Source organism: Scaptodrosophila lebanonensis, unplaced genomic scaffold, assembly GCF_003285725.1.
Source record: "Scaptodrosophila lebanonensis strain 11010-0011.00,11010-0021.00 unplaced genomic scaffold, SlebRS2 tig00000096-arrow-pilon, whole genome shotgun sequence".
In the NCBI taxonomy this organism is placed as follows: Eukaryota; Metazoa; Arthropoda; class Insecta; order Diptera; family Drosophilidae; genus Scaptodrosophila; species Scaptodrosophila lebanonensis.
In genome coordinates this window covers 819,303-838,031 of record NW_022060567.1, presented here as the reverse complement: position 1 = coordinate 838,031, position 18,729 = coordinate 819,303, and the positions used below count along the sequence as shown (strand labels likewise).

Genomic DNA, 18,729 nt, shown 5'->3' with positions numbered 1-18,729 from the left:
AGATAAAAACTACTGTTTTAAAGCAAGCTTTAATAAACATATGGCATTTATAATATATAAAATGTATATACATATATGTTGTACAAGTATATGCCTTTTTACTTATTTACAATTATTTATGCACACTATCATATCAGTTTAAAACGTCCAAATATTTTTAACGACACTATAAATTATAAATATAAATACTTATTCATATGGACTATGAGACAATCCTGATATCATTTGGACAAAATTGGATGGTTATAGGTCTTTTGTTATTTGATTATTATTATTTAAAGACCACGTTACAACCATCAACGCATGATTGGCAAATTTTTGAATGTTTCTATACAATTAAGTAATTGTCCTTCTTAGGACAGATCTTAAATAAAGATAAAGATTAAAAAAAACATGATTTAAAGACAATTTAAGTTCAAGTCACTCTTTGAATTAATTTTTAATGCGAAAATCGATTTTATATTTTCATAAATACTAGTATATGTTATTATACGTATAATACCAGCAAATGACGGCTTCAACGGTTTAATATTTTTTTAAAAACAATAGGTGTAGGAGAGGGTTAGAAAAGACTGATTTATTGCAATAGTGTTAGTTCGTAGTAGACACGCGCCCGAGAAATAACCTACAGTAGAGAGAGTAATGACTTCAAGTGATATACTTGTACAAGTATGTATATTTGTACAACTAAAAACATGAAATGGGCAGCCAAGAACAGTCGTAGAGGAAAGCAAAAACAACAACAACGGCAACATCAGTAGGGCGAGATTAACAGAAACGTGACACGAAGGCCATAAAACCAATGAGGCTGAAGTTGCAGGCTGCAGAGGCCATCGCAGTGGACTCGGATTGGGTTCCAGGCGCGCATGCGCAGTGTCAATAATGGCCACTAGACAAATATCGGCCCAAGCTAATGCTGCTGCGCAGTCTGTGCGACTCTCTAGCCTCTGTCGATTATCGCAACTTGGACTTGGACCTGGTTGTGGTTCTCGTTGTATGTACATACATATATACTTATTATGTAGATGTGGTGGTTGTGTGTATGTGTAGAAGCTGGCGTGCCGAATTAGTGTCGCTTTTTGTAATTGACGGCTTGGGCGGTTGTTGGGCGGCGGGCGCCGGCAAGGGGAGGCCCATGAAACACGAGCGCACGAGCGCCAAATCGCAGCAGGAGCAGCAGCAGCAACAACAACAACAATAACACCAACAAAACGTGCAACGTGATGTGACCGCTGCCTGACATAAAGCAGCTACAGTTGCCACTTCTCTTACCATTTGGTATTTGGCAGTGGTAGTAGCTTGAAGAGGCAAAAGGGCAGTTGACCCGAGTTCAAGCGCAGCTTGTAAAAAAATTTGCCCGCATCAATTGCCATTTTGCTTTGCAGAGCTAGTGGGGGGGGGGGGAGATAATAGATTTCTCCGGATTCTTCCTACAGTCTATGCATTCGAAGAGCACACATATACATACTATATATGTGGTTTTCTGAGCTTCTGCAAGTTTGGGCGAGAGGCGCTTCTCGTAAAGGATTTCACACCTTTGCGCGCCCTATTGAATGTACATACACTTAATTCAGCTTTTACACGGTTCTTTTTTACTCGGTTTTGATTTAACACGACTTGGAAATTAAAAATTTTATATATGATTGCACGACTTTATTCCATTTAGCACGATTCAAAATAATATATTATCAATGTCTTTTTTGACACTATTTTTTTACACAACTTTTTCTGGAACCAATCCACCGTGTAAAAACAGAATTAGATGTACATATGGAGTTGTATTTTTCAAGTCTAGTTGCACAGTTGTCCTGGAAATGAAATTCTCCTTCTGCAGGTACTTTTCTTTACTTTACGTTTTTTTTCCCCGCCTCATCCAAAAATGTTCTACCAAAATATTGTATTTATACTTGTATATAGCATAGTATTTCATTATTTTATACATTTAGGAGCCAGCAGCAGCTTAGGTTTACTAAAAATTGTCCATGGTAGGGCGGTAATAAACAATTTGCATCCATTGTAATCATGTGGGGCCACTTTTGGCTGAACAGCTAGGAACCTCATCTCTATATCCGACAGCAATTCAATATAATATAATAATATTATATACCGCCAGTCTGCGATAGTAGACTTGAAACTATGGATGTTGTTGAAAAAACCAAGCGCATACTCTTTTTTTGTTGCACACCATTCCCGATTTTGCATGCAACATTCTGAAAAGCTGATTAACCAATTATTGTTTATCTTTTGGTCGCTATTCTGATATCTTTTGATCGCTCCAGACTCCTCGGAAAAATCAAAATTATGTGTACGAGTATTGCTTCGAACGTTTTTAGAAAGTGTATAACACTGATTTCCGCTCCTTGAAGAGTCTTCTAGATCCTTCTGCAAACCACGCCGGCGGAGTAAGTTTTTTCCGCGCTAGCCAGCAAACGACAGTAGGCCCTTGAAAGCTCCAGCTCTAACCAGTTGAGAGAAGAGATGAAGAGAAGAAAAAGTGTTGCCAACAGAAAAGTGTTGCCAAGTGTGTGCGTTTTGCCATTTTAAGGCGACAAAAATGATGGCTTGGACATGCCTTGCTTTGGTAATTTTGTATTTGCAATATTCTTGTTGTTGGTGTTGTTGGGCACTAAATAAAATTGCTGTTGTTTGTGGGTGTAGGTGCCACTTAATAGCCAAACGCTTGCCACCTTTACAGGCTCGTATGGCAGCCATAAACACGCTGCCCCGGCGCTGTTACCATGTACGTGTAGTAATTGTTGTTGTTGCAGTTATTGCTGCTGCTGCTGCAGTTGTTGTTGTTTTACAGTCCACAGCTATTATTATTGTGGTGATGATGGTAGCTGCTGCTGCTGCTGAGGAGGAGGATAATGAAGTTTCATGTTAACACACAAAACGTGGGTGAAGCTTTTGGCCGTTGCCGTTGCCTGCCATCTCATTAGTCACATCCCTCTCCTCTCCTTCTCTCTCTATGCCTTGTTTCGTTTTGATGTGATGACGACGCGCCCAGCGCCCAGTTGAGTGCGCTTTTATAGCGCCCATACACACACACACGCACACACAGATGTATTTACATATGTATATGTCTTGTTTGTGCATACATACACATATCCGTGTGCATGCCGGTAGTTATTTGTGCGCAAAGGTAATTACTTTTTGGCAGTGCCAAGCCCCTACAAAAAAGTGCATTGAACCTAAAACCAGCGAGTGCCGCCTACAAATCGATTCGGACCAAGTTGGCCGATGGGCGCAGCCACACAGGAACTGTGTATGTTCCGAGCGCGAGCTAGTTCAGGAGCGTCAAAAACTGGATACTAAATAGTCGTGGCCTAATTCCACAAATTCTTGCCCTTTGCATACATTTTTAGGAAAATGTCCGTTTTATTTTTTTCATGCTCCGACATCCGTTAAATGATATTATCGATTCCTAAAACAGCTGACTGAGTTGAAAAGAGCAGCAGTAGTTTTACAAATTATTATTATTATTAATAATAAAAAACAATTACAAATCGAATGAGTATTTAATTATATAAAATATATTGTTAATACTTAAGCGGGAACAATTTTCCGCGTTTTTGCAGCTAGCATGAAACCAATTTATTTGTCGATTCAACTTATTTGATCGCCTACCTCTGTTTCGAAATTAGTTGTGTCGATAAAACAAGCGATCTCGTATATTTTTTATATATAGTAATTTGTGATAGTTTGGTAAGTGGACATTTTTGGCGATTAGCTGCTATTTTGAATTCAAATTTTTGTTGTTTTTTATGCCAGTTAAATATATCTATATACTATAATAAACTCTAGTTAATATATACATATTGGTTCCTACTCTAATAGTCCCTAATGGGCACTCCAGAATATATTTAAAGTAATAATCATTTCGTTTTTCAAAAACCTATGCTAATATTACTAACTTATGAAGTTGTTGAAAGAAAGAAACCTTAATGAACACGTAATGAAAATTAGCCAAAAAACAATACTTATACATTTTTATAGAAGAGAGGAATATCTTAAAACTAAAAGGGTTAAGGGAGGGGGGATCTACTCAGAGGCGATTATCTTCATGTAACCAGCAAAGTTTGACTGTTTCGTCCTTTTCTGTTGCCGAACTAGTTTTCTTTTGTCAACCAACACATCTGTGACTCAAAGAATAGTTATATCCTATCCATGTTTGTTTGCTCATGTATACTATTCAGTTGATTTGGCCCTCCTTCCTTGCTTTGTTCAGGGTATTATTTGCACCATTTCATAACCAGAATTTTGTGCTGCGGAATAGAATTGGTAAATATTTTGTGAAGCTCCACACTTGTCAAAAATGAACGGAAATGGATCCAAAACTGAATGCATCACTTAAAAAGTGTTTAGTTGATTCACTTACTTCTTAATTTTGTGCAGTCATGCACTAATAACGTCTCTGACTACCTCGGACTGCAAATAAAGCCAACAAGACACCCCCGTCGAGTCGGAGTCGTTGTCAGTTACTCAATAAGTGAAGTTGTCTTTATAGCGTTTAATGATTCTTGCTAGAGTGCCAGTGCCAGTTCCCTTTGTGGGTGAGGCCTTCCCCCTATGTATGTATGTCCCACGACTCGGACGCTGGCGGCATTTACGCCTCTACAGGACTGCTAGCGTTCCGCAAACTCATTGCAATTAGCAAGAATAAGCTGGTCGCCCAATTTGTTCACTTTATGACTTTTGTCATTTTGAAATTATGCTCCACTTTGTCATGTCTATTTATGGCTGGCCCCGAGGCAGCACTGCCTTGGCTCGAATTTGTATTTGTGTGGAGATAGCCGGGACCAGTGGCCACATGCTGCTGCATTCCCACGAAGGTGCCCGCCAATCGCCGATACCTGAGCGTCGGCGGTCAATTGTTGCATGACTCTCGATCGGGCGATCGATGGCCGGGCCCAGGTGTGCAATGGTAGCGTAACCGCAAGCCACGACACGTTGCTGTTACGTGATCCGTGTGGGGTGAGCGGTTGCTCCGATTTCAGCTACAGAAAGGCACCGAACTGCCAACAGGGGTTCTCAAAAGCCTGACATTGGCATTGTAACTAAAACTGCAATTCTTTTCTTACCCTTCTTACAGTTTACTGGTTGGCGCACCGCTGGATCAAAATCTACAGCCAGGAACCAAGGATTCAGGCGCCCTGTGGAAGTGTCCGATCACACAGAATTCCGATGATTGCGAACAGATCATAACCGATGGACGCAGAAGTACGTTAACCTTTGCTAATATTACAGCAATAGTTGTAGTTATAGTGCAAGAAATAAGTCTTAGCTTAGTTGTATTTGTCCCCAACCCTTTCAAATTTCTCCAGATCAAATCTTATGAAAGGAATAACCTAATCAACCACAAATAGGTATATCCAAACATATGCTACGTTTATCTAAACACTAAAGGCCTCAATTCCGAAAAAGTATGAACATTGAGATTAAGCACGATATTGGAGATTTCTAAAAACGTAGTAAAATATTTCTATATACTATATTGTTTATTTTTTTTATTATTAATATTTTTAAGGTAGTCCATAGTTCTTGTTTCGGTGGAGGTTTATTTAATGTGCCCCTTTGAAAGAATTACAACTAACTGCTAACTGCTAGCCTATTCCGTGTAACTAACTATTTGTTTTGGTCACTTAAAAGGACCAGAAATGTACGTAAGCAGCAGATTTTACTGCGCGTATAATTCTGCGGCTCTACCAGAATTCCTTTCTCTCAAAATGTTAGAGCACGTGATTCCACGTATGATGTAGAGAGGCAGTCGCACTTATCAGATAAATTGTAGCTCACTGATCACTTATGAAAATGCCTTGGAAAATGAAAAATTTCCACAGAATTGTTGTTAGTGTTGAGCTGCCGAATTACACGGAATTTTGTGTATTCCCAGCTCAGATTTAGGAATTTAAATGATCTATTTAAGCCTGAGAGGCATAACATGCCCCTCTAGAGCCACATCAATCGGGTTCCCCACTTTCAATTTAACCAATCCATGTGTCATTAGCTTCGATAGGCGTATTTTAAATTATACGAACGAATTTAACTTGTATAGTTTAGAATATAGTTTAGAATACTTTCTCCCTCTCTCAACTTGTATTGTATTCAGTATAGCATACAAGTATACTTTAAATATTATTTTCTAAGACTTAACTTAGAATTAGTTGCGTTTCTAACGTTTCTGTAAAGAGAAATGTGACTAAAACATTAAAGTATCTTTGTTGCCGATTTGCTTTATAAATATTATCCACCCACTCCCCAATAGGTATTTTGAAATGCAACTTTTCAAAATTTAGTTAAAGTGTACAACACCAAAAAAAAAAAAACTGCAATTCTTTTCTCTACGTGTTCTATAATTTATTTATGTTTTACCTGCAATTTAATATTAGATTTGTTTTTAAATCTCTAAATTCGTTGTAAAGAATAGCAACATTTTAGTTAAAACATATTTTACTTACTACATATAAATAAATATATTGTCTTGATTTATCTTTTCTCATTTTTTAATTATATTTTTCTTTTACTTTTTTTTGGTACACATTTCTGCTTTTTTCTCTATTTACCCCCCCAAAAAAAAAAATCAAACAAATTAAAACAACAATACAATTATAATTGGTGCGCATATGGAAAACTCATGTATCCCCTTTCGAAAACAAAAACATAAAAACCGAACGCGTTCGAAAATGATTGAACAAAAATCTCATATCATTTTCTTGCTCGATATACCAAACCGATTTATTATTTAGCACTCCTGGGATCTTATGAACATAGTAAGTGGTATGGGTGCTTTATTTGTTTTCCCACAAATCAAAACCATTGCAAAAACGCAAAGCATTTCATTGTGTTAACTTTTAATTTTGATTTGCGCATACTTTTCGTTCTATATTTAACCCCAATGCTCGTACTACTTGCTCTTTAACTTCTTTGTGTTTGCACTCGGCACATCTGATCCGTAATTCGGCTCTAAATCGGCTACTTATACTCATACTACATACAGTATTTCGTTGCTAATCGGTTGATCTTGTAAATTATCACAAAAGCATATATGCACATACTTCTGTGCCCATACTATATATATCTAACCTATCTATTTAAACAAATACTTTTTATATAAATTGCAAATGCATGTCGCAAGCTAACGGTACTTCACGCCATTGGGTCTCGCTACGCATGCGCGCTAATCGCATTTCAGCTACCTAGTTCTAAGCTGTACATAATATCTTTTGTATATACTTGTATACAAATACATATGTATAGTGACTGATCATGATTAACAGTTAGCTTAAGTAAATACATGTATATAACAGAAAATAATAACAATCACCATTCAATAGTATAAGAGCATAAATATTTAATTCAATTACTATACGAGTATAAGTATTTAATAATCAAAAATCAAACTGTATCATGCACCTACCGTCATACATACATACATATACAGAGTACATACATAATGTGTTCATCAATCGATTTTTTGAAGATCAGCTCACATATGATTTCCGAAAAGTAGGAACCGACCTCTGCAATTATAATTAGGTATTAGATTAAAGTTAATAGCAATCTATAACATATTTCTGAAGAAATACATATATATTCTAAAATAAAAATATTATTATTAGACTTGTACATTAATCTTCAAGTACACTTCCATAAGTTTAAAACAATTTATTTAGTTTTGTTCAAGTGACTTCAGATTATTGAAAGGTCAAAGCTCTTAATTGGATTTTTATTTAAGCAATCTTTGTGGATAATCCGAATAAAGAACACACATCTTTCCCATTTTCATCGCTCAAAGAGAATTAATATAAATCAAGGCATGGGTATACCATGCGTTTGTCAGCAAACAAAATACCTATTCGAAATTCTAATATGTACCAACCAATAGTGTTAGGATAGATTCAGAAACAAAAAGATCAGCGACTAAGCTGCTTTAGTTTTTTGGCAGCCAAATATATGCAAGTGGTTCAGATCGATTCTGACGGGTTCTACATATATATGTACATAAATATAGTACTTGCATCAACAAAAAGTCGTTTTAAATTAAAAATTTTAGCTCGAAGGTTTTAAGACTGAGAGACTTATTATATTTCTATATAGATTTTTCACAATATCTGCCACTCTCCCTTCTTGGCAAACACCTTCAAACAATCGATGGTAAAATGAGCAGTATAAGTTCAATATTTAAGGTTCGTTAATGGAGATATCATATTTAACATAAATGAAAAACATTCCGTTGTTTATTTACATGCCGATCAAAAATAATGCAGCAAGGAATATAGTTGTAGTTTTTATAAAAAAAAAAAATTGTTTTACAAGAATTTATCGCTCTAGACTAACTGCTCACTTAAAAGGCACTATTCTAGTGCACGGCTCCTTAGTAGACATTCAAGTGAGCCAACTTAAGTATTATCCTTTAAGAGATTACAGATTATGGTAAAAGCTGCTTTCATCTTCAGTCAGTTAATCAAAGATTTTGAAAGTAAGAAAACAAGATGGCAGCATGCACAGAACTAGCCAAACGAACAGAATCGTTGTATGTCTATATAAGTATATACATACATAACATTTGAACGAGCTTGTGCTGTACTTGTTGCTGTCACTTGAAGTACCCAAAAAAAAAAAAAAAAAAAATGCCCTCTATGTGCCCCCCAGACTCCCCAATACTGACACATACTCGTACACATGTTTGCCAAGTCGAGTGTGTTATGCTCGTTAAAGCCATTAGATGATCTTCGCAAATCTCGAAAGCACTCGTGCTCCTCATTTTCCCCATCATCTCGTGCTAATATAATGTTCACATATCGCTTGTTGCGATGAGGAAGCACAGCTGCTACAATTAACAACTCAAGCTAAAAATTGTTGCATATACGTTATACTCTACATAAAGTCGACTCTCGATAGTTCAAACCTGCGATAATTCGAACCTCTCTATAATTCAAAGTTATCACGAGATTCCTACAAAATCTCTTTATATTTCGAACTATTTTCGAACTAAAAAATCATTGCTATATAACAACATGGCTACACAGTGCTAAGTATATAACAAAAATCGACTTCTCCGCATCTGACTTGAGTGGTGAACTCAAGATCCGTCCGAATTGGTTTGTTCAGTTATCATTCAGTTACTGTTACTCTTTTAACATTGTTATAGAATAGCAGTTAATAAATAATTATTGATCAACACTTAATAATTCGAAGTTTTATTCATTTTCTCTCACAAATTTCGAACCATTTGATATTTCAAACACTCGATAATTCGTAATATTTTAAAAATCCCTCAAGTTTCGCATTAACGAGAGTCGACTGTACATACATATATACATACATACCCGCACATACATCGAAAGCCTTTTCGCACATTCTCCATACTTGTATGTACATATGTGCTCGTATGTACATACATATATACTATATAGTATGTATGTAGCTGCAAGCATCTGGTGTTCGGTTGACGACTGCTGGTGGTAAGCTTGACTGCAAGTTCGTGGCTCTTGAAGTGTTCCAAGTGCGAGTCACAACCGATTGGATTACGAATATACTATACATACTCGTACATAGCTCTGGCTGATTTCCATAACAGCTTCATTTGGCTTGATTCCGTCACATCATCGTCACATGTTTGGCATTTCCTTTGCACGCCCAAATTGCTAAAAAGCATGTCAGCTTAGTTTGCAGCCCCCCTTCTACACCCCCCCCCCACGCCACTGTCGCCATAGCTGCCATGATTTGGCTTCAATTGACGGCTCATTAAACGCTAATTACAGCACATTGCGTTGCCTGGCTTAGTTTTTATTTACATTTTATTTACTATAGTACAAGGGCGTATGCAGCTTTTACCAAAGGGGGGAGCCATTAAATAATGCTCGCTGCATTTCAAAAATAACTTATGCATATGATCAATGAAAAAACTTCAACAAATCCAACTCAGTTCCATTTGAAGGCGAAATAGTGCGTCATAATAATGAACGTGTGGTCAACTTTATATGGAAAACATTTTTGTAGGAGGGGGGGCGTTACCCCCCTGCGTACGCCCTTGCTAAAGTATGCGTCCCCGACTTGGATCGCGCAATGCAGAAAGAATTCATTATAGTAGTATGCGACGAGTGCATAAATATTTGCAACAGCTGTGGCACATCTTCATCCTCAACCTCAACCTCCTCATACGCATCTGCATCCGCATCCACATCATTGCCTTTAACTTGGCATTTTTGGTTGCTGCTGTTGTTTTTTTTTTTTTTTTTTTTTTTTTTGATATTTTGGCGCTTGCCTGCCTCGCCTTTTTTTAGCCTCATAGTTTTTTGTCTTCCTTTTTTTCGGTTGCGCTCGTTTGTTATTTTTGGCATTTGGTCTGTATTGGAAACTCGGCAATCAGAGCGTGGCACAGTACCTATGTATGAATACATACATAAGTATGCTACATACAAGTACATATACTTGTATGCATGTACATGTAGATTCGAAAGACTGGCGCCGCTGCCGGCATACATACTAGTCGTTGTAACGCCACCGCCCACCGCCCACCGCCCAGCGTCCACCGCCCACTTCCCAATAACGCGCACAGAACGTGACAAAGTTTTCGAAATATTTTTTTGTACCACTTGGCTAAGCAGTGGCGCATAAAAATAACTGAAACGCGACTGTACCGCACATATGTGTTTGCATCATTATAATGCACACACTAGTCACCAAAAGTATTCTGACAGCATTCCAGCTACAAAATAATATTATTTAGACTTTAAAATTGCGAATCCTGTTTATCCACCTCAGAATATCCATTGCAATATATTTCTCCGGTTCTAGCCGCCATTAAGATATAGTTTTAATGTTCTATAATTTCCAACAAAATCGATGTTTGCTCGTTTCTAAAATTTGCCTAACAAGCGGAGGAAGCTGGGAGTAAGATCCCAAAAGTCGAACTTTCTATTTGTTCTATAGATTATACCTCTAATTTAGCGCTTACTAGTTCCATAATGTTCGTCTACATAAAATAAAAAAGAATATTATGCATACAAGGCAAATATTACGAGACGACCATGCCGAGTTTGGCAAACTTTTAAAACGTTAGAAAAACTAACATAAAGTATTCGATTTGAGTTTGGAAAGTTAATTGACTCTAGAGTCTAGCGAGCGATTCTGCCTGTATACCAGAGCCTTAGTCTAAACCCTTTACTATTAGTAATGCAATACTATTTAAGTATCCAAAGTGAAAAGCATATATGTACTAATTTTTGTTAGTTTATGTGAATACTACTACCCGATCAAAATACTTTCATTGACGTAGTTGATTAACATATAACGTGCTTGTAAATACATGCGTGTGTGTGTGTGTGTGTGTGCGTCCATAGTTCTAGCCCCCAGTGAAGTGAAATTGTTGGCATGTTCAACAATGTGGCAACATTCCTAAAGACTGGCGGCACATTTTCATTTTCTTGCATTTCACGAGCGACTCCTCGCTCTCTGCCAATGTCAGGCATGTGCTTGCGTCGAGCAGGTTCAAAGTTCATTACAATTTGTACATAGTTGTTGTGTCTTGCAATCTCGCTGACACTTTTCATTCAATGTCGCCATTTCCCTGATCCCGCCATCCCCACGAAGCCCCCAATCCAACCAAATACTTTCGGCGCATGCGCGACTTTCACTTCAAAGGCGAACGTATCGGGCTTGTCGTTGTTGTTGTGCTTATTGGGCCCAGAACTGTGTGGTAAACTCAATTGAGTTTGTTGAGCGAGTGAGGGAATGAATGAGTGACTGACTGACTGAAGCCCACGCTGAACAAAAATATATATGTACATATGTACTTGTGTATGTTCGCCCAAACCAGCCAGCCAGCCAGCCAGCCAACAGAAAGAAAACTTCAAGCTCCAAGCCGGCCCCAAACAAAATGCAGTGCTATACTCATTAATCATATTTCAACACTTAGATGCTTTAAAATGCATTTTAAATCAATTTTGTTACGTTTAATTTCACACACACACACACACACACACACGCACACATGTGTTTAAAAAGGCGCAAACAGCAACACCCCTGGGCCGGTGCAGCGCGGCTCCTTCGCTGCCAATAGCAACAACCACGCTTCATCAAATCTGTGCACATGTGTGTAGGCATTTACACACAACACCGCTCAACTGACTAGAAACCGAAGCTTTAAAAAAATGAATGAGTGTCGACTATATGCAGGAACTATGAAGCATTTATACAAATTTTCTGTACCATATCGTAGCAAACAACAACGTTTAGTTTCTGTACCGATCGTTCCTATGGCAGCATCATATATAATATAAATTAATTAATTAATTAAAACTTAATTAATACCATATTCGCTTAAGATATCTTTGTACACATAAAAGTTATCCTACGAAGAGTGATTTTTGCACTGATCGGTACCATGGGAGCTACATATATATATACAATAATTAAGTTAAATGTGGTTTTTTGTAAACTTGCTTTGCATATAAAAAAGACAAGTCTAAATATTAAATTTGGTGTCCCTAGCTAATATGGTTCAAAAGTACTCGGTGCTCATACGGACAAACACTCGAACGAACACTCGCACTCGAACATGTCTATAGTATATTGATTCGTCTTGTCCTCTCGTCCTGTCTGCTCGTAGTTTAGGCTTTCTAGTATACCTTTCGAGTGCCAGTTATATAAATAATTAATGCAGACTAATGGAGCAGCAAAGGAAAATTAAAAAGGAAATGTAAAACTGAGTTGATTAAATTGAGTTTTGTTTGAAAATTGCAGACTACCAGCGTCTCAAAAATAATATATGATTCATATTCTATTTAAATCGTGGTTTAGGGGAAATACAATATTTAATTAGGTAACTAAACATTACAGGATTAACAGACTCTCTAACATTATCAGAAACAATTACAGCTTAGTTATAGATAGATAGTTTTATTTTGATAGTGCATAAATGGCTGAGATGATTGAGGATCTGAGAATGTTTGTTGAATCTATTCAACTAAGTGGCACTGTTTGTTTGTAGCCCCAAACGCTTGCAGTCGCAGTCAGCGTCGTCAGCAACGCTTTCCATTTTTCATGCTTGGTTTAATCGAAATTTTGTTACCAATGCGGCTCGGGTTGCTGTTGCTGTTGTTGCTGTTGCTGTTCTTGTTGATGTTGTTGTTGTTGTTGTTGGTGGGGTTGTGGCAGCTGTTTGCAGTTGGCTGTGGCTACTGTGTGCTGCACAATCCATCAACACACACTCACACACACGTTTACATAATGTGAACATACATACATATATTAATTTATATTTTAAGGCAACGGCCACATGTGCTCCAATTTCCCATATCCCTTGTTGTTTTTGTTGTTGTAATTGCTGCTCAATGGCGGATTTTATCAGTTTGAAAATCAAATTTGCAAAACATTTGCACGCATGTTTCATGGCCTAACACACTGAACCATAACTGAACAGATTTTCAATAAAGTACATACATATATTTATCATTTTCCAAGTGAGAAGAAAATTTTAAGTCGGATACCCAAGTTTTGTTTAACAATTTTAAGTTTTGATATACAAGTATTCGCAATTTTGCTCTAAAGTTTCCATAGTTTGTTTAAGAATATAGCACATTTCGAAAATGAATTTCTCGCGAGCTTTGAAGATTGTTTTAGAACCTCGTGCTAAAGCTAACTTTAAATACTAGAAGTTAGATGTTGATTTTATTTGAGCTTAGCAGTTCGATTAATTACAGTGAGAAACGCTTCTCTGTACTAGCCAAGTTATAATTAAATGTTTATTTAAATCTGATTGCAATTCGATTGAAAGCAATTATATACATATCTATCAGATGTAATTGGAATGCTACTTATTGCCTTTTACTTTATGATACATAAGTACATATATACAAGTATATTATGTATATAAAATATACAGCGTTCCTGTAAATGGTTTATGTACTTATATATACATTTCTGGGCAAAGATAGAAATAATACACTGCTGTATGAATAAATTTGACAATGCTCCGAAATCACAAACCGATATTATAATTCGAAAATGCAAAAATTTGTTTAAAGACGATGTGTGCAGCATTCGATGATAATTCAAGTTCAATTCGAGCCTGGGTTTTAAGGAGATAACCTGAAAATAAAGCCTTGTAATAAAAAGTACACGCTATGAAGGCCAAAGTAAAAACTGGATTCCAAGCAGACACCAGCTGTGGAGACCGTCTACACGTGAATACGCACATATACATATGTATGTATGTATGTATGTATGTATGTATGTATATGTAAAATGATCTTCGCTGCAAATCATCTCTGCAGCAGCTGATGTAATTGGCAAGCCTAACTGTTTCTCTCTCTCTCTCTCTCTCCCTGGAAGAGGGGCTAGTGTTGAAAAGCTTCGCACATCTTTAAATGATAATTCAGCTTTTTAACAGACAATAGTTCCTGCCTAATTGAACAAATCACTTACATATACATATGTATGTATATGTATGTGCGTATCATAATCAGGCAACATTTATAGTTTTAAGTTTCCAGTTTTGCATTTCTCCATTTTCCTTGTTATTTGTTTCCAGTTGTTGTTGTTGTTGTTGATTTTGACTTTTGCACAATTTTGTTAAACACTGAGCACACACACACTTACTTACTTTAAAATTATATACATACACATGTACGTATGCATATGTATGTATGTATGTATGTATGTAGATATTAGAAAATTGTGTACAAAAAGAAAGAGCTGTACAAATAATTAGATTCCATTTGATTTTATTTGACTGAATAGTTGATGTGTATGTATGTATGTATGTACGATAAAGAATTTTTATTGTTATTGTTGTTTTTAATCAATCACCATTGTTGTAACATTTACTGTTGTTGTTGTTGTTGTTGTGATTGACAATGCGACACTCTTAAACTCACACACACACACACACTCAACAGCGAATTCTTTGAAAGCTTTGGCCAATATTTAATGGACTTGACTTTATTTTTAATATTTTTTTCCTGCACAATCGCTGCCTGCAGCTTACGATGACGACTCCCTCATCCCGCAATCCGCTGATGAGATCAAGGAAGGGCAATGGATGGGTGTTACAGTGCGCTCCCAAGGATTGGGCGGCAAGGTGTGTTTCCCTCACAAACCACAGCTCTACAGTTCTAAATGCATTGTGGCCCTCGATTCTGATCTTTGCAGGTGCTCGTCTGTGCACATCGTTATGTGACGATTGTGCGTGAGAATCGCTATGGCCAGGGCCTATGCTACGTGCTGACCAACAATCTAAAATTCGACGAGGTCTACGAGCCTTGCAAGGGCCGCTCTGTAGTAAGGTAAGCCAAAAAAAAAAAAACACGCAATGGCGAATTCACCTTTTTAAGTAAAGTAAAGTAGGTTGACCTTTTAATTAAAACATGCAATGTGTGTCAGAGATGGATACGTGAGAAAAGCGCGCCCTTTAATATATTTGTCTATTTTTTAATACTTCTCAGATATGAGATCTGAAATCCTTATTCACAAATAATGCAGCAGATTTAGATTTTCGTTTACTATTGTTATTTTATACATAAGTATGTACTCGTACCTATGAGAATTCCGAGAGCCTCTCACTAAATCATCGAAATTTTAAATTATATCCGTCCACCCACTTAGTAGTAACTGATATAGAGGAATTTTCATTTGAAATTGTTATTTTATGCATAAGTATAGAAAGTATATACTAGTATCCTATGAGAATTCTGAGAGCCTCTCACTAAATCATCGAAATTTTAAATAACATCCGTCCACCCTCTTAGTAGTAACTGATATAGAGGAATTTTCATTTGAAATTGTTATTTTATAGTATAGAAAGTATATACTAGTATCCTGGGAGAATTCCGAGAGCCTCTCACTAAATCATCGAAATTTTAAATAACATCCGTCCACCCTCTTAGTAGTAACTGATATAGAGGAATTTTCATTTGAAATTGTTATTTTATAGTATAGAAAGTATATACTAGTATCCTGGGAGAATTCTGAGAGCCTCTCACTAAATCATCGAAATGTTAAATAACATCCGTCCACCCTCTTAGTAGTAACTGATATAGAGGAATCTTCATTTGAAATTGTTATTTTATGCATAAGTATATAAAGTATATACTAGTATCCTGGGAGAATTCTGAGAGCCTCTCACTAAATCATCGAAATTTTAAATAACATTCGTCCACCCACTTAGTAGTAACTGATATAGAGGAATCTTCATTTTAAATTGTTATTTTATGCATAAGTATAGAAAGTATATACTAGTATCCTGGGAGAATTCCGAGAGCCTCTCACTAAATCATCGAAATTTTAAATTATATCCGTCCACCCACTTAGTAGTAACTGATATAGAGGAATTTTCATTTGAAATTGTTATTTTATAGTATAGAAAGTATATACTAGTATCCTGGGAGAATTCTGAGAGCCTCTCACTAAATCATCGAAATTTTAAATAACATCCGTCCACCCTCTTAGTAGTAACTGATATAGAGGAATTTTCATTTGAAATTGTTATTTTATGCATAAGTATATAAAGTATATACTAGTATCCTGGGAGAATTCTGAGAGCCTCTCACTAAATCATCGAAATTTTAAATAACATCCGTCCACCCACTTAGTAGTAACTGCCCACACGCAAGAATGTCCATTTTGTACCCTCGGGGTGGTGGTGTTTTGTGGAGAAATTGTCGCATTGCTGGAATCTCTGCTGCGGCGAAAGGTGTCAAGGTGAAATATGTTAGTGTCTGTCCCTGCTTTTAGCCAATTAGCATGCAGCATGTGTGTGTGTGTGTGTGTGTGTGTTTGTGTGCGGAGTGGAGGGTTGGAGCTTGGGTGTGACACCGATGACGTCGCCGCCGACGCTGTTCGCAGTGTCCGAGTGCAGAATGCCACGCTTGATGACCTCCAGGCGAGGTATGAAGTCATAAAGGCGCATTTTAATTAATTTAAATGGCGACGCTTCGTTGGTGTCACCAACTGGCTTTTAGAGACGACGGCCACTGGTTGCGCCAGAGTCCAACAGAACGAGGATAGAATTCCAGGGTGTGGTGTGCTGTATTGGATGCTTGTCAGCGCATGGACATGTAATTTTTCATTGCGCTGGCATTGCGTGCAGACGCTGTCCATGTCCCACTTGAAGTGGAGAATTGAAAACTTGGGACCGGGGACTGCTGCTGGAGATGGGTTGCCCGTTTATTAATGTGAGCTCGACTCATTGCAGGCAACACGAGGATTATGGCTTCTGTCAGGTGGGAACGTCCGGCGCTTTGCTAGACGACAATACCATGGTGCTGGGCACGCCTGGCCCCTTCACTTGGCGCGGCACTATTTTTGTCACAGAGATCGGCGGCGAATATTTGGAGCGGGACAAGAACATGTACTACAGCGATCACTCGGACGCCACCTCGCCCGTGGACAAGTACAGCTATTTAGGTAAGTTTTGAGTAACAAAACTGGTGAGTGAAGCATTAGTTCTAAACTATGATTCGCTTGCTAGGCATGGCTGTGACCGGAGGTCGTTATTTTGGCGAGCGCATGTCCTACGCCGCAGGCGCTCCTCGTTCCAATGGCCATGGCCAAGTGGTGATCTTTGACAAGGCCAACACCAGTCCCATACCTGTGCGTCTGATCATTGATGGCGAGCAGTTTGCCTCCAGCTTTGGCTACGAGCTCACTACAGCCGACATCAACGGCGATCAAAAGCCCGATCTGATTGCGGCCGCACCCTTCTACTTCTCGAAGAATGAGGGTGGAGCCGTTTATGTGTATCAGAACGATAAAGACATGCTGCCCCAAAAGCCGACTCTGAAGCTGACAGGTACGCTGGAGAGTCGCTTTGGACTGGCGCTGGCCAACATTGGTGATCTGAATAAAGACAACTGCGAGGACATTGCCGTGGGCGCGCCCTATGAAGGCGATGGTGTCGTCTACATCTACCTCGGCTCACGTACGGGTCTTAACAGCAAGCCCTCACAGCGCATTCCCGCCTCTGATCTGGGTGGATTGCTGCCTAAGCCCATACGCACCTTCGGCATTTCTATAGCTGGAAACACGGATCTAGACGGCAACTCCTATCCGGACTTGGTGGTGGGTGCCTACAACTCCTCTGCAGTTGTGGCGCTGCTGGCACGTCCCATAATCAGCATACAGACTACTTATAGCGGCAGCGAGTTGCGCAACATCGATCCCAATAAGCAGCGCTGCATCGGAAACGCCTCCACCAATTTGACGTGCTTCACTTTCGAGGTGTGCTGCTCCATCGATCCCTACGAGCAGTCGGGCACCAGCAAGGAACTTAATCTGTTGGCCACCGTCGAAGCGGAAACATACGAGCACCAAAAGAAGTTCTCCCGCGTCTTCTTCGATCACGACGACAAGCGCAGCAATGTTATCAAGAGCGAGGTAAGAGTGGGTACAAATGGACGATCCCATTGCCAGCAGATCATTGGCTACATCAAAGATAACACTCGGGACATACAGACGCCTATAAAGATGCGACTGAGCTATACACTTGTAGAGCCCCCCCTAGCGGACTCTGGACTGATACGACTCAACCCAATGCTCGACCAAACGCAGGCGCACATTGAATTCGAAGGCACGTTCCAAAAGGACTGCGGCGACGACGATGAGTGCGAGAGTAATCTACTTTTGGAAGCTCAGCTAGACGCGTACAAAGCGGGTGAGTGGAAATACCTTCTACCTCGTCAAACTTTGATTGAAACTAATTCTATTGGTTCGTCTATTTGCCACCTA

General features: G+C 38.3%; 1 protein-coding gene across 2 annotated transcripts in view; it reads left to right on the top strand.

Annotated features, from left to right (window-relative positions):
* LOC115627492 (integrin alpha-PS1) overlaps nt 1-18,729 on the top strand; it is an 81,307-nt gene that overhangs the window by 58,924 nt on the left and 3,654 nt on the right. Inside the window, exons 2-7 of one of the 2 annotated variants that reach the window (XM_030523179.1) lie at nt 5,093-5,220; nt 6,747-6,770; nt 14,988-15,085; nt 15,157-15,290; nt 17,198-17,409; nt 17,474-18,655. In XM_030523179.1, coding sequence (XP_030379039.1) covers nt 5,093-5,220; nt 6,747-6,770; nt 14,988-15,085; nt 15,157-15,290; nt 17,198-17,409; nt 17,474-18,655 — 1,778 coding nt within the window. The remainder of the gene's footprint in view (nt 1-5,092; nt 5,221-6,746; nt 6,771-14,987; nt 15,086-15,156; nt 15,291-17,197; nt 17,410-17,473; nt 18,656-18,729) is intronic. The other variant, XM_030523180.1, reaches the window with a different exon arrangement.